Below are 14903 nucleotides of genomic sequence, written 5' to 3'. Positions count from 1 at the left end.
GTAGCTGCTGGTAGGGGCCATTCAGGGGCCTCCAGACACTCAGGGGCCTCCGGACACTCAGGGGCCTCCAGACACTCAGGGGCCTCCAGACACTCAGGGGCCCCTAGAAATGGTTTAATTGTAACACAGACCGTAGATCTAAACCTGTAGCATCATTTATAGAGAATAACAATGTTATTACATTTTATTTAATGCATTCAGCTGAGAAAAATAAATAGTACATTTAGGATTTAATTAGAAAGTTTACTTTGTAAAAGTTTAAAGAATCATCTTGATAGTTTGATTGTTGTGTTACCATGGCTACAATATGGTGTAACCTTTGTGTTTGAATTGGGTTTGTTCACAAATACATCACAGCAAATAACCAATAATCAGTGATTGATTTTAAACTGGGCCAATAAACCTGGTCTCCTTCTCACAGATTCACCTGATCGATATTTAAACATGTTAGTGATGCTGAGGTTCTTAGTAGGACGGGTTCTGGAGGGAGGGGGGTTCTGTCTAAGGCCCCATATTACCTTGGGCCGGCCCTGGAAGAACAGCTGCTGCGATGCGCATCTCTGGAATCTACCTGGAATCTACCTGGAATCTACCTGGAATCCCCCGGTGGCCCCTGTCAGTCCCCCGATGCTTTGGAGACATTTTGATTCATTTCATTGTGGCATGTTTGGCTTTTTGCTGCGGTTCTAATTATTGCTACAATATTTTCTCTGATGTTTATTTTGTGACTCTAAATGGGCCGAATCTTCCTTTAACACTGGAGGTTCTGCAATAACTTCTATTTACAGCCCAGAACCTCCAGCCCAGATCCTGTCAGCAGCGGCTTTAACCCGCCTGGTAGAAACGTTAAGGAGAAGCAGAGCGAACAGAGAGCTGGTGGTACCAGGTGGTACCAGGTGGTACCGGGTGGTACCGGGTGGTACCGGAGCTTTGAGCTGCATTGCGATTCGCGGTTACAGTCGGTACCGTGTCTTATATCAGGATGTCTGATTTAAAGACAGATATTCTTTTTATCTGTCGGTGGACCGACCCAGACTGCCTGTAGCGAACCGGGCCTTTAGCAGAATGATGAAGTTAAAGTCACAAGTTTTCTCTGCAGCTGAAGCGTTTCTGTGTTTATGGGTGAGGCGGGTTTTGTCCCGCTATTGCAAGGACGATTATAAAAATATAAATAGAAACAGTTTTTCTAACGTCAACATCAGACCTACGTTTTTATTCACAAACCAGTGGATGAAAAAATATTCTGGCCCATAATTTGATAGTTAGAGGCCCAGGTCAGTCCTCCTCCTCCTCACCATGGACCCGGAGTCTGAACAACATGGAGGCTCTGAGAGTCATTATTAGACTGAGGGCAGCCAGACTAGTTTATTTTCACTAAATTATTATATTTAGCTAAATATTATTGCTGAGGGGCACAAACAGGCCTTCTGACATACAGATTAAAAATAAAAACATTTTTAAAAATTTGAAAAAAAAAAACAACTCAAAAAGGGCACTAGGGGCATCAAGGATAAAGAGGGCAGGGGCTCAAGCCCCCCTTATCCCCCCTCTGCATGTGCCTGCTTCCTCTGCTTCTTTCTCCTACTGCTCTCCATCCTTGAATGTCTGCAGTTTTTGCTGACATTAAGTTTATGTTCTCTCTCTGTTTCTTCTCTTCATAGCAGCTACACCTGGGCTCATTTCTGTTTAGCTGTGACCCCTTCCTGGAGGGAAGCTGAGCTACTGCTGCCAACAACATCAGGTTCCCTTTCAGTGGATCACACACCTGGATCCACTCCGGCCACATGCAGAACAAAGACTGAACTAAACACAGGAACAACAGAGACTGGTGAAACCCCTGAATCCCAGTAGGCCCAGTATGAACCCATCTTCATGATGAGCTCCTAGGAAGGAGGCGTTGTCTCTGAAAGCAGCCAAAGACCTGAACTGTGACGTTCAGGAAGTAGCAGATAAAAAAGCTTAAAGTAGGAAGTGTTCAGAGTTTGGAGCCACATCCTGATCACATCAAGAGACGAAGCTTCACTCCACATCCAGAGGAAACATGGACCAAACAGCTCTGATGCTGCTTCTGTGTCTCTGCAGCTCAGGTAGGACTCCACTTTCAAACAAAAACACTAATATTCACTAGAGTTCAAATTAAAAATGATCGACTGATAAACATGTTAAATTTTACAAACAAAAAACTGGAAACTGTTTCTAGTCTCAGGTCATAGAGCTGCTGCTACACAGTTAGTGATGTTTATATTGTCTACTTGCTGCTAAGGAGCCAATAAAATCAAGAATTGTTGGTTTTTGTGTTTTTATGATGTAAAGCACTTTGAACTGCCTTGTTGCTGAAATGTGCTATAAAATAAATCTGATTGATTGATTGATAAGGAGAAGCTGCAGAAACTCTGCACCAGCGCTGAATCTGCGCAGTAAACAGGTGGAGCCACATAAAATGGCTCCTTCTGCATGAATTCTCTCATCTTCCTCTTGGCTCCACAGGTTCTCTATGAGGTTCTGGTCAGGCCCGTTTGCTGGCCAACCGAGCCCAGTAGCACCACGGTCATTGGACCAGCTTCTGGTACCGCTGGTTGTGTTGGTGAAAACGTTTGAGCTCCGTCTGACGTGGGAGTGTCTCAGGCAGGATGTGGAACTCGCCTGCTGCAGATTAGAATCAATCAACCAATCGATCAGTTTATTTGTAAAGCACATTTCAGCACCAAGGCGGTTCAAAGTGCTTTACGTCATAAAAACACAAAAAGTCCTAAAGACACCACACAGTAAACCAGTAAACAGTACATTTTGTCAAAGTGTCGTCGTTACACATCAAAATGTTGTTCAGTGTTTCATTTATTATGTTTCTAAAGCAAATCTGACCAGCTGGGTTTTTAGTCCAGATTTAAAGGAACTCAGAGTTTCGGTTGTTTTGCAGAGTTAATTGTTGAAACAGCTTTTCAATAATTTAGCTGATGAATGAAAGGTTGGAGATCGGCCTGTAATTCTGCAGTAATGATTTGTTCAGATCGTTTTATTTTTTATATCAGTGGTTTGAAAACTGCAGGGGGAAAAAACCTGATGAGAGCAAAGAGTTTAATATTTGAATCAGATCAGATGAAATGACAGGCAGGACTTTCTGAAGAAAAGTTGTGGGTGTTATTATCTTTGGGCATAGCATCCATATTAGATTTTGTGTGGCAGTGAATGTTGACCCTCTAATATTTTTAATTTTCTCTGCAGCGTATTTGGCAAATTCATTGCAGGTCCAGTTTGATTGCAGGTCAGGTGGTTTGTCAGCCTGTCAACTGTGGCAAATAAAGCTCAATCATTGTTCATGTTTATTTTATGATTTCTGCAAAGAATGTTTCCTTTGCATGTTTTAGTGTGGAGTGATAGCTTCACAGTCTTTCTTAATAGATTTCATAATAAACAAAGTTGAGTTTTACTCCATTTACGTTCGGCCCTACGGCTAAATTGTCTTGCAGATCTAAATGTTTGAACATTTTTCCATGGAGGTTTGTTCCTACCAGACACGACCTTCACTTTAATTTAGGCAAAGAAATCAATGACATCTGAAATTTTACGATGGAAGTTATCTACCAGCTCATCTACAAGGTTAGATGAGCTGCTCTGATTCTGATTGCTCTGCATTCAGAATCAGAATCTGTTGGATTTGACAACTTTTTACACAAAAACAATGAATTTGACTTTGGTTGGTTTCAGTAAAGACATAAAATATAAATGGGTAGAAAAGGTGAATAATAAGAAACATTTCAGGTCTTACTACAGAGCGTAAATAACATTTAGGTCTGGACTTTAACTAGGCCATTCCAACATAAAGATGCTTTGATCAGAACCATCCATGATAGCTCTGCCTCTAACAGGAGGAAGAAACAAGAGAAGATCAAATAAACACGATCAACAGGATCCTGTCAACACATCCTAAATCTGTCTTTGCTTTTTGTAACCCAACATGTAAATGTTGTTTCTTCCAGCGCTGTCTGATGAACTCAGACTGGTAGCAGGAAGGAGTCGCTGTGTTGGCAGACTGGAGAAGAAGGATCTGGAAGACTGGAAACCAGTGAAAGGTTGGAACTGGAACTTTACATCAGCAGCTGCAGCTTGCAGACAGCTCCACTGTGGATCTGTGGTGTCGTTACAAAGAGATAAGAACTACAATGTAGAGATCGTCTGTTCAGGTGAATTCATATCCTGGCCATTGCCTTCCTGTTCTGCTTCCAACTCCACTGTAAAAAAATTCTCACTTCCAGCTCAGTCTGGGCTTCTTCCAATTCACCTTGATTCACTCTGGTAGATTTTCTACCGGACCAATCAGCGAACAGAAGGAGAAGTTTGAACGATGATTTATTTTCTGTTATTTTAGAAACATAGTCTCTGTAGTTTTAGCAATGCAGTGGAGGAAGTTCAGTCCATGGTGGCCACACTTCCAAATATTGAATTAACTTTAACGGCTCTTCTCTGTTTTGTGGTGGACAAATTATTGTAAGGTAATATCTGCTGGTTGTATTGTCTTCATTCTAAATGCTAGTGATTCTCACCAAATGAAGCTGTTTGGGTTGCAAGCACAAGGTTGGGAGATGTTTTCCTGCAGCTGCATGAGAACCAGAGCGTCTCTCCCTCAGCCTTGGTATAAAACTCCTGCTGTCTCTGCCTGAAAGAGTTTTCAATCGGAAATGTTTCACTATTGATCCTCTTATATGTTCTCTGTATTGTGCACAATATGATTCAGGGTTATAAAAACCTCAATGTCATTGAGAAGAAGCTGATCAAATATTGAACTTCCTCCACAAATTAAGTTTAAAGTGTAAAAAGATGATAGTTTTCTATTATTCTGTGACTAAATTTGTTCTCACATTTGCTTTGCAGAAGACAAGGATGAAATATTAATAATTGATAATTCATAGGTTCTTTGTGATGTTGTAGTGTAATTTTCTCTGTTTGTCTTAAGTTTTTTTCCCACCCATCTCCAGGACCGGCCTGCAGTATAAGCAGATGCTAAAAGTGCAAAGAATATTAAACAGTAGATTTAAAAATAACAAAACTCTGCCCAGCTCCCCTCTCCACCCGTTCTCCACTAGTTGGTTGGTTCCTCCACACAGAGTCTGCTCTGTATTGGAGCTTTGCTGAACAAACTGGAACCAAATTCAGTGAAAATGTTGAAGAAACTTTTTTCTTTCTGCATCCACAGACTCAGTCAGGCTGGTTCAAGGGACCAACCGGTGCTCAGGCAGACTGGAGGTGAAGACCGACCAGTCGTGGTCCTCAGTGTGTGAAAAAGACTTTGACCTGCAGGATGCAGAAGTGGTCTGCAGGGAGATTGGCTGTGGGCCTCCTTCAGTCCACCAGGGGGCGCTCTATGGAGAAGCAGAGGCTCCAGTGGGGAGCAGAGAGTTCCTGTGTGAAGGCAGTGAGTCTGCTCTGCTGAACTGCAGCAGCAGGAAGAGTTCAGGTAGAAACAGCTGCTCACCTGGTCAAGCTGTTGGACTCACCTGTTCAGGTAGAGGAGGATCTGCAGACCTGCTGCTGTTCACTGCTTCACTTCCTTCATTAATGAACTCTCTGTCTCTGATCAGATCAAGACAACTTCAGGTTGGTGGGAGAGGCCAGCCGATGTGCCGGGAGACTGGAGATGTTACATCAAGAAGAGTGGAGACCAGTGGATGTTTCGTCTCGTTACTGGGACAAGAACTCAGCTGCTGCAGTTTGTGCTGAACTGGACTGTGGTTCTGCTGTTTCAGCAAGAAATTCAAAGGAAGCTTCAAAGAGACCAGTTTGGGGGATCAGTTCTGACTGTTTCCAGTCAGGATCTGCATTAAAGAAATGTTTACCTTATGGTAGACACAGGGATCAGAGCCATGAGTTCATCTGCTCAGGTAACTCTGAACTCTCATATTTATTTCTTTTAAAATGTTTCTTCCATCAGGTTCCAGATGTCTGCAGAGAAACCGTCACCTTTAACTAAGAACCTGAAACCTTGAGGAGAGAGAAACTGAAATAATTTAAATATCCAGATAAAGTTTTCAGTTTAGCCACATAGATGAACAAAAACTCATCATTTTAATAACTTTTAATCTCTGCTGCTTTGAAGTCGATGCATCAAAATCCCAGGAGGAGTTCAAGGAAATCAGACATTTTCAAAACCTGAAAATTAACAGAAAATTAACTTTGATCCAAAATGGTGGACTTCCTGTTTTTAGTGCAAATTGTAGTAAAACCTTTTGTTTGTTATGGTTGTTGGTCTGGCTGAACTAGGGGGCGCTGTTCAGCCATTTTGCCACATTTATTTTTAATTCCATTGAAATATAAACAATTTCACAGAAACTAGAGTTTCTGTGAAATTGTTTTCACAGAAACAATTTCTGTTTCTGTGAAAACAATTTCTGTGAAATTGTTTTCACAGTCATTTGACATTAAATGTCAAATGTCATTTGACATTTAATGAGTTTCTGAACATGTTCAGACTCACAAAAATGATAAATTCAGTAGAAATAAAAATGAACGTTAAAATTCCAGGTACCGACATAAAACATCAGAGGGACTTCCGGGTCATGACCAAGACGGCAGCATAACTTCAATGCTAATCAACGGTTTTACAAAAACAACCCAAAAATAAAATTTTACTTAAGTTCAAGTGAGATTTTACCGATAATAGAGGCTAGGGTTGTCTCACAGCGGAGGAAAACGACTGGTGCAGCGACCATTAACGAGTTAGAACAACGAATCAACCGACGCCGCTCCCCGGTCCACGAGGCTGAGGAGGGAAAATGGAGGAGGCTAGCTTGAATAGCACTCTCGCAGAACTTAGAGATTTCACACGAGACAACAAGCAGCAGCTTCTGGAGATCCAACAAGAACAGCGTCGAACAAACGATAGGTTAGATGAAGCAGAGGGTCGAATCGAAGACATAGAAACAGCCATGCAGGCGGCGTCATCCCTGATGAAATGACTTCTTCAGCGCCAAGACGACATGGAGGCTGAGCTCATTGATCAGGAGGGCCGCGCACGGCCAGATAACATAAGGATTTATGGCATTCCCGAAAAGGCTGAAGGAAACAACATCGAGGGCTTCGTAGAAAAACTGCTTCGGGACTGTTTGGATCTCCTGCAAGATGCTGAACTCAAAATTGAAAGAGTCCACAGAGAGCTGGCCCCCATAGCCGCCAATGCGCAATCAGAGCCTCGATCAATCAGTGTATAGCTTGAAAGTTAGAAAACGAAGGAGGAAGTTATTCGCAGAGCCTGGCAGAAAAAACAATTACAGTACAACAACAAGAGCTTCTACGTCGATCACGATTATCCACCAGCTATTCAAGTAAAGAAGATACTGAAGGAGAAAAAATCTTTACCCAGCAAGGCTACTTGAGTTCTACGGAGAGGAGACCCGCATGTACCGACCGCAGTGGAGACGACATCAGACATGGCATCACGGGGATTCCCGGTCATGATCATCCATCCCCCGGTCAACCCGATCCAGCAGGAGCTACAACAGCTTTCTTCTTGGCAGGCGGCCGGGTACCGGGAGGCGGAGACAACGGGAGGCGGAAACATCGGGAGGCGGAAACATCGGGAGGCGGAAACATCGGGAGGCGGAAACATCGAGAGGCGGAAACATCGAGCGCCGCACAAATCCAGGAGCGCGAGGACTCCTGACGGCGGATTAAAGAAAAGCTACAGGAATACAGGCATCCATCTCCTGCAGATAAGTGACTAATTGAAGAAAATGCGATCGGATGTCATTCCAGTGTTTAACTGTACCCGTGTTTACTCTGGACTAATCACAGACTTAATGGTTGAAGCACATAATGGCTAAAACTACAACACAGCCATCTCAGTGGGCCCCACCATACACGATGAGTGGACTTTCCCCCGACTGGAGCTCTAACATCTTCAGCTCGTTTAAGGTTCCTCTGTTCTGGAAGCAAACCTTCTGTTAAAGACTTTATTATATTTTTGTTATGTTCATTCTGTTATTATTGTGGGGGTCAAAAAATATGATAAATTCAGCAGAAATAAAAATGAATGATAAAATTCCAGGTACAGTCGGTTTCACTTCACCTTTGATGCTCTGAGTTTTTCTAGTTTGGTTTTCTTGGCCTTTATTTTTATCAAACTCAGAGATGTTTCCATGTGTATCTAGAAAATTAAAGTTCTGAAATATTTTAAACCTTTTTTCTTTCTGCATCCACAGACTCAGTCAGGCTGGTTCAAGGGACCAACCGGTGCTCAGGCAGACTGGAGGTGAAGACCGACCAGTCGTGGTCCTCAGTGTGTGAAAAAGACTTTGACCTGCAGGATGCAGAGGTGGTCTGCAGGGAGATTGGCTGTGGGCCTCCTTCAGCCCACCAGGGGGCACTCTATGGAGAAGCAGAGGCTCCAGTGGGGAGCAGAGAGTTTCTGTGTGAAGGCAGTGAGTCTGCTCTGCTGAACTGCAGCAGCAGGAAGAGTTCAGGTAGAAACAGCTGCTCACCTGGTCAAGCTGTTGGACTCACCTGTTCAGGTAGAGGAGGATCTGCAGACCTGCTGCTGTTCACTGCTTCACTTCCTTCATTAATGAACTCTCTGTCTCTGCTCACATCAAGAACACTTCAGGTTGGTGGGAGAGGCCAGCCGATGTGCAGGGAGACTGGAGATGTTACAACAACAAGAGTGGAGACCAGTGGATGTTTGGTATCGTTACTGGGACATGAACTCAGTTGCTGCAGTTTGTGCTGGACTGGACTGTGGTTCTGCTGTTTCAGCAAGAAATTCAGAGGAAGATTCAGAGAGACCAGTTTGGAGGATCTGGTCTGACTGTTTCCAGTCAGGATCTGCATTAAAGAACTGTTTACCTGATGATGAAATCAGTGATCAGAGCCTTGAGCTCATCTGCTCAGGTAACTCTGAACTCTCATATTTATTTCTTTTAAAATGTTTCTTCCATCAGGTTCCAGATGTCTGCAGAGAAACCGTCACCTTTAACTAAGAACCTGAAACCTTGAGGAGAGAGAAACTAAAATAATTTAAATATCCAGATAAAGTTTTCAGTTTAGCCACATAGATGAACAAAAACTCATCATTTTAATAACTTTTAATCTCTGCTGCTTTGAAGTCGATGCATCAAAATCCCAGGAGGAGTTCAAGGAAATCAGACATTTTCAAAACCTGAAAATTAACAGAAAATGACTTTTGATCCACAATGGTGGACTTCCTGTTTTTAGTGAAAATAGCAGGAAAACCTTTTGTTTTTATGGTTGTTGGCCTGGCTGATCTAGGGGGCGCTGTTCAGCCATTTTTCCACATTTATTTTTAAATCCACTTTAATATTAACAATTTCACAGATTAAAGTTTGTTTGACATTTATTGAGTTTATTAACATGTTTATGTCCCAAAAATCTGATAAATTCAGCAGAAATAAAAATGAATGATAAAATTCCAGGTACAGTCGGTTTCACTTCACCTTTGATGCTCTGAGTTTTTCTAGTTTGGTTTTCTTGGCCTTTATTTTTATCAAACTCAGAGATGTTTCCATGTGTATCTAGAAAAATAAAAGTTCTGAAATATTTTAAACCTTATTTCTTTCTGCATCCACAGACTCAGTCAGGCTGGTTCAAGGGACCAACCGGTGCTCAGGCAGACTGGAGGTGAAGACCAACCAGTCGTGGTCCTCAGTGTGTGAAAAAGACTTTGACCTGCAGGATGCAGAGGTGGTCTGCAGGGAGATTGGCTGTGGGCCTCCTTCAGTCCACCAGGGGGCGCTCTATGGAGAAGCAGAGGCTCCAGTGGGGAGCAGAGAGTTCCTGTGTGAAGGCAGTGAGTCTGCTCTGCTGAACTGCAGCAGCAGGAAGAGTTCAGGTAGAAACAGCTGCTCACCTGGTCAAGCTGTTGGACTCACCTGTTCAGGTAGAGGAGGATCTGCAGACCTGCTGCTGTTCACTGCTTCACTTCCTTCATTAATGAACTCTCTGTCTCTGCTCACATCAAGACAACTTCAGGTTGGTGGGAGAGGCCAGCCGATGTGCCGGGAGACTGGAGATGATACATCAAGAAGAGTGGAGACCAGTGGCTGTTTGGCTTCATTACTGGAACATGAACTCAGTTGCTGTAGTTTGTGCTAAACTGGACTGTGGTTCTGCTGTTTCAGCAAGAAATTCAGAGGAAGCTTCAGAGAGACCAGTTTGGTGGATCAGTTCTGACTGTTTCCAGTCAGGATCTGCATTAAAGAACTGTTTACCTTATGATGAAAACAGTTATCAGAGCCATGAGATCATCTGCTCAGGTAACTCTGAACTCTCATATTTATTTCTTTTAAAATGTTTCTTCCATCAGGTTCCAGATGTCTGCAGAGAAACCGTCACCTTTAACTAAGAACCTGAAACCTTGAGGAGAAAGAAACTAAAACTGGTTTAAATATTACTGACAGACTATAGATCTATCATAAAGGTGCTAGTAATCATGTTTAAACATGCTAGTAACCATGGCAACCAGTCTGTGATCAGCTCATGTCTCTTTCTCATTCATGCCATCTTGTTTTCCACCTCAGATTAGATCCAGTTGTCTCTGTGTTTCCTCTGCGTTCCCAGGTCTGCTGGTTGAGCCGCTCATCTTCCTCTCTTCCTCCACTGACGGGGTCTCCACAGGCAGAAAGCAGGGGTCTGAGCTCCTCATTGGCTCACATTTCAGCATCATGTGCTCCATCAGACCTCAGTATGAAGGCGGCTCCTTCCAGCTCATCTTCAGCACCTCTAACTACACTCAGAACCAGACCCTGCCAGCTGTTAATCACTCCGCCCTCTTCCTGTTCTCTGCTGCTGGCCACGCCCACCAAGGAACCTACCGCTGCGTTTACCACGTCTACGTTTTCTCCTATAACTTCTCCTCTATCAGCCAGCCTCTCAACCTCACTGTCTCAGGCAAACTCATGGAGTCCATCAGGAAAAGTTCTGCTTCAGGTGAACCAGCAGCTGTCTGCCTCATTCATGAGGTCAGAGAGGAGGATTGATGATATTAATGTTCATGATCAGATCTTCAGGCAGCATGAAAACAAGGGTCTATATGATTATTTTCTAGCTGGACTCATCTGATGAAAGCTGATCCTGAATCTGTTTCATTCAGTTTCAGCCTCTCCCACTGCTTTGATCATCAGACTGGTTGTCGTCCTGCTGGGTATGCTGGGATCAGTCCTGGTCCTCTACTTTAAGGTACTGCATGTATCATGCATGATGTGTTCAGTTGGGAAAGTTCTTGCATTGAAGCTGAACCAACCTCTGTTTCCAGGCCAGGAGAAACCAGAAGTCTGGACCAGAAAACAACCATCATGATGAAGGATCCAGAGCTGAAGGCAGCTTAGAGGAGGAGACTGCAGTCTGAAGGAGCCAGGAGAAAATGATCTTCATTTCACATCTGCAGGAAGGAGCAGAGACATGTTTCAGACTCCTGGAAATCTATCCGTCTATGTATCTATGATAAAATGTCTCTGTGCTCCTGCAGCAGGAAGGAAGTTCAACATTCAGAAATTTGTATCTGGACTAAACCTACTTAAGTTAAACTTATATAAGAAGGGAACACAAAACAAAACATTCAACAAACAAAATATAACAGAAAACCCACTTCATCAAAATCTGATCTTCATCAACCTTGCAAGGATAGCATATGATAGGATATTTGGGGTCAAAGGTCAGGTAGCCAATTCCATCAGGCCCTGAACCCAGCTTGTGTCCTTGTCTTAGTTGAATTGTGTGACAAATGTAATATAGTTGATCCTGGCTTGTAATACTTTGTCCTGCCTGTAGGTGGTGTATGTCATCACTGCCATGATAACTGTTAGGTGAAATGTATATATATTATCATATATTTGTTGTTTCATTTATAGCAATAGTGTTACTTATATGATGTTCCTTGATTGTTTTCTTTTCCTTCAACATAAAGACTGTTTCTGTATGTTTTGATCTACTTTATCTCCTTCTTCACAAGAGGGCCTCCCTGAAGAGAAGCCGTGATAACCGTGCTCACGGGGTTTATTGCTCAGCAGGACTTCTTTTTCCTTTGAACTGTTAGATAGCTGAAGAATCGTCGTCTTGAAGATATACGACCTGTTCTTTTTACTCTGTGTTTTAATGCAAGATAACATGTGTTTAGTTAGTGATTGTCATTAGCACTGCAACTAAATGTTTTGTCCCCACCCCTTTAGAGTTGCAGTGCTCTCTGTGATAGGGACTCTGAAAGTAATAAAAAGAGAGGAGTGGACAAATGTGTTTCAGAGCGGTTGGAGATTTGTAACTGTAAACACATCTCTGTCCGTTCTCCTCGCGAGTACTAAAGAATCTAACTCTCTTGTCTTTTCTGTGTTTGTTCAATTTGTCTTTAATAGGTGTCAAACCTGACATTCACTTGGTCCTTCGAGCCGGTCGCCAATATACCGGAAGGATTCCGGCAGGTCTGGTCGACCCCAGTGCAGTCCGTGCGCACGGCAAGTTTCCTAGTGGAAACTTATCAGATCCTGTTCAAGGGCTGGAGCTCGACCTGCCTGCTGGGATCTGACGGTTGACGGTGCTCCAGGGAAAGACAACGGGGGTGAGTGATTCTTGTTTAAAAGTGGCGAGTGACTAAGGGTCATTGCGCGCACAGAAAACCGTGTCAATTCTAGACTCTAACAGGTAACAAATAGTGCACGAAATCCGTGGAGGATGGCGGAGTCCTCGCGCAAAATTCCATGGTTAGGTGGACGGAGCCTGGTGCCTTCCTGTTCAGGGAGACGGGGCCCGACGAATACCCGTTGCAAAAAGTACGGCGGAGTCCTGCGAGAACAGGCGCTTAAATTCCGCGACAAAAATTAAAAATAAAAAAAAGTGTGTGACTGTGCGAGTGATTGGAGGTATAAATTCCACTTGGTATTTTACCTCATATAAAACAGTAGGACTGTAACCAGCAAACCTCTTGAGGATGCAGAGGTAAGAACCCCCACTCGAAAGAGTTGAAGCGTGGGTTACCTCAACAGGTTGTTTCAATTGCTGGCCTACTGAACAGAACCCCAGTTTTTAGGACTCCCTAGGCGTCGACAAACTGGGCCAAATTTTCATAAAAGTGGGGAAAGGGATAAGTAAAAATAAGCCGACAGACAGTTTAACATCAAATGACTGGAAATATGTCGAAACCCAGGATCCTGGTAAAATAAAACATTTGGATAATTGGATAACAAACTATAACTTTGACGGCCGTCTAAACTCACAAAAACTACCTATACTGCAGGATAATATCAAACAAAAAACAAAGTCAAATCCAAAGAAAATGCGCGAACAGGGGTATGACGATGTGAATTTTTGGTTAGAATTAGCGCTAAAAAGAGAAAATGGGCAGAATAAATCTAAAAAAAGGAGTGCAGAACAGACTAAAGAAAAAAAATGTAATGTACTACAGCAACGAGGATAATGAAACTGGGTCAAGGAGGCAGATAACGCAGCAACAAGCAGCGGGTGGGGGTGGAGAAATAGATGGTGATTCTACAAAAAACGCAGAGGGGGTAAAACCGGGAGGGCAGAGTAGAAGATTATACCCAGCTTTGCTATCGCCCCCTGAATATGAGGAGAGCGATAGTGACAGACCTATCACTAGATCAAAAGGAGAAAAGTTTGAATGGTCTAAAAACATTAGGAGAGAGCTTGGTGCAGGGGGCCACTGCTACCATTGCGCCTTCTCTCCCTCCCCCATTTTGTCCTTCAGTAGGGAAAGATAGTCCGCCAAATACATCTGAACTGTATCCAATGATAGAAGTGGCAAATGCTAATGCAGGGGCAGAGGGGGCAGCGGACACGATTCTGGTCTACAGAACGTGGACCCTGGAGGACATAAAAAAAAGCTTTAGCAGGGATTACATTTTATAAAGAGGATGTAAACCGTTTTGTTGAGGAGATGAATAGCCTGCGCCAGTCCTACCATCTGAACGGACACGAAGTCCAGCAAGCATGGATGACTGCCCTAGGTAGTGACTGGCATCATGTTCGAGGAGGGTGGAACCCGTTAAGTGGGTCTCCTCCTGCAGTTCTTGCACATAATGATAGGGAACTTACAACCAGAGTTGATGCTTTAGCAGCAAGAACAATTCAAAAATTTAAACGCAGAGCAAACTACACTGAGATAAGCAGAATCAAACAGAAGGAGGAAGAAACTTTTGATGATTTTAGAACAAGAATGATGACCACATTTAAGATGCACAGTGGACTGGTGGAAAATGATGATGAAAATGGTCCATATAAACAACAGTTAAAAAATGCACTACATGCAGGGTCAAAAGACGCAATAAGATCATGGGTAACTAAACATTACATAGGATTGGGGACTGGAACCTTAGATGAATACATTAATCATGCTATTCATGCCGAGAAGGTAGTAAAAGAGAAGAAAAAGGTTCCAGGGGTTTTCCTCCAGAATGAGGAACAAGTTTTTTTATCAATGGGGACGAGGAAGAGGAGATTTTAGAAGCAGGGGTCAGAAATAAAAAAGGAAGATTTCTTTGTCGTCCAGGGATATGGGGAACCATATTATCACTATTCATTGGATGTGCCTAACAGGCCTCCACATAACATTGCACAGGCAGAGGGGCGTAAAGCCATCTCTGCCCCGCAGGATCAAAGATCTCCTGAGAGTCTTCACATCACTCTTTGGATTAAAACAACTCCAGGGCCTGATAAGAACTATGAAGCCAGGCTCAACAAGGTCACCCCGGCCAAGATAACAGTGACCTATCTGTACACTGACACACAACACACCTTGGTGGCAGCAGTGAGCCTCCCAGAGGATTTAAAAGTTTGGAACAGAACATGGACACCTCTGCATGTGTTCCTGTTTAAACATAAAAGTGAGCAGTGGGATAAATTGGGCAGGGTCGTTGAGGAAGGAGAAGCTGCCACTGATTGGGTGGCAACCT

The 14903-nt window shown here is 43.2% G+C and overlaps 1 protein-coding gene across 8 annotated transcripts in view; it reads left to right on the top strand.

Moving 5' to 3' along the window:
• The window catches only part of LOC116737637 (scavenger receptor cysteine-rich type 1 protein M160-like), an 89729-nt gene that overhangs the window by 31559 nt on the left and 43267 nt on the right, over positions 1-14903 (top strand). For 2 of the 8 annotated variants that reach the window (XM_032590934.1, XM_032590933.1), the window contains exons 5-8: positions 5192-5500; positions 5577-5876; positions 8193-8501; positions 9966-10259. In XM_032590934.1, the coding sequence (XP_032446825.1) occupies positions 5192-5500; positions 5577-5876; positions 8193-8501; positions 9966-10259 (1212 nt within the window). Of the gene's footprint in view, positions 1-1509; positions 2088-3977; positions 4182-5191; positions 5501-5576; positions 5877-8192; positions 8502-9574; positions 9884-9965; positions 10260-10563; positions 10933-11095; positions 11182-11257; positions 11642-14903 lie in introns of those variants that run through there. The other 6 variants (XM_032590936.1, XM_032590940.1, XM_032590939.1 and 3 more) reach the window with 6 other exon arrangements.

Source organism: Xiphophorus hellerii, chromosome 18 (genome assembly GCF_003331165.1).
Source record: "Xiphophorus hellerii strain 12219 chromosome 18, Xiphophorus_hellerii-4.1, whole genome shotgun sequence".
Classification (NCBI taxonomy): Eukaryota; Metazoa; Chordata; class Actinopteri; order Cyprinodontiformes; family Poeciliidae; genus Xiphophorus; species Xiphophorus hellerii.
Note: the sequence above shows the minus strand (reverse complement) of the source record. Positions and strands in the feature narration are given on the sequence as shown.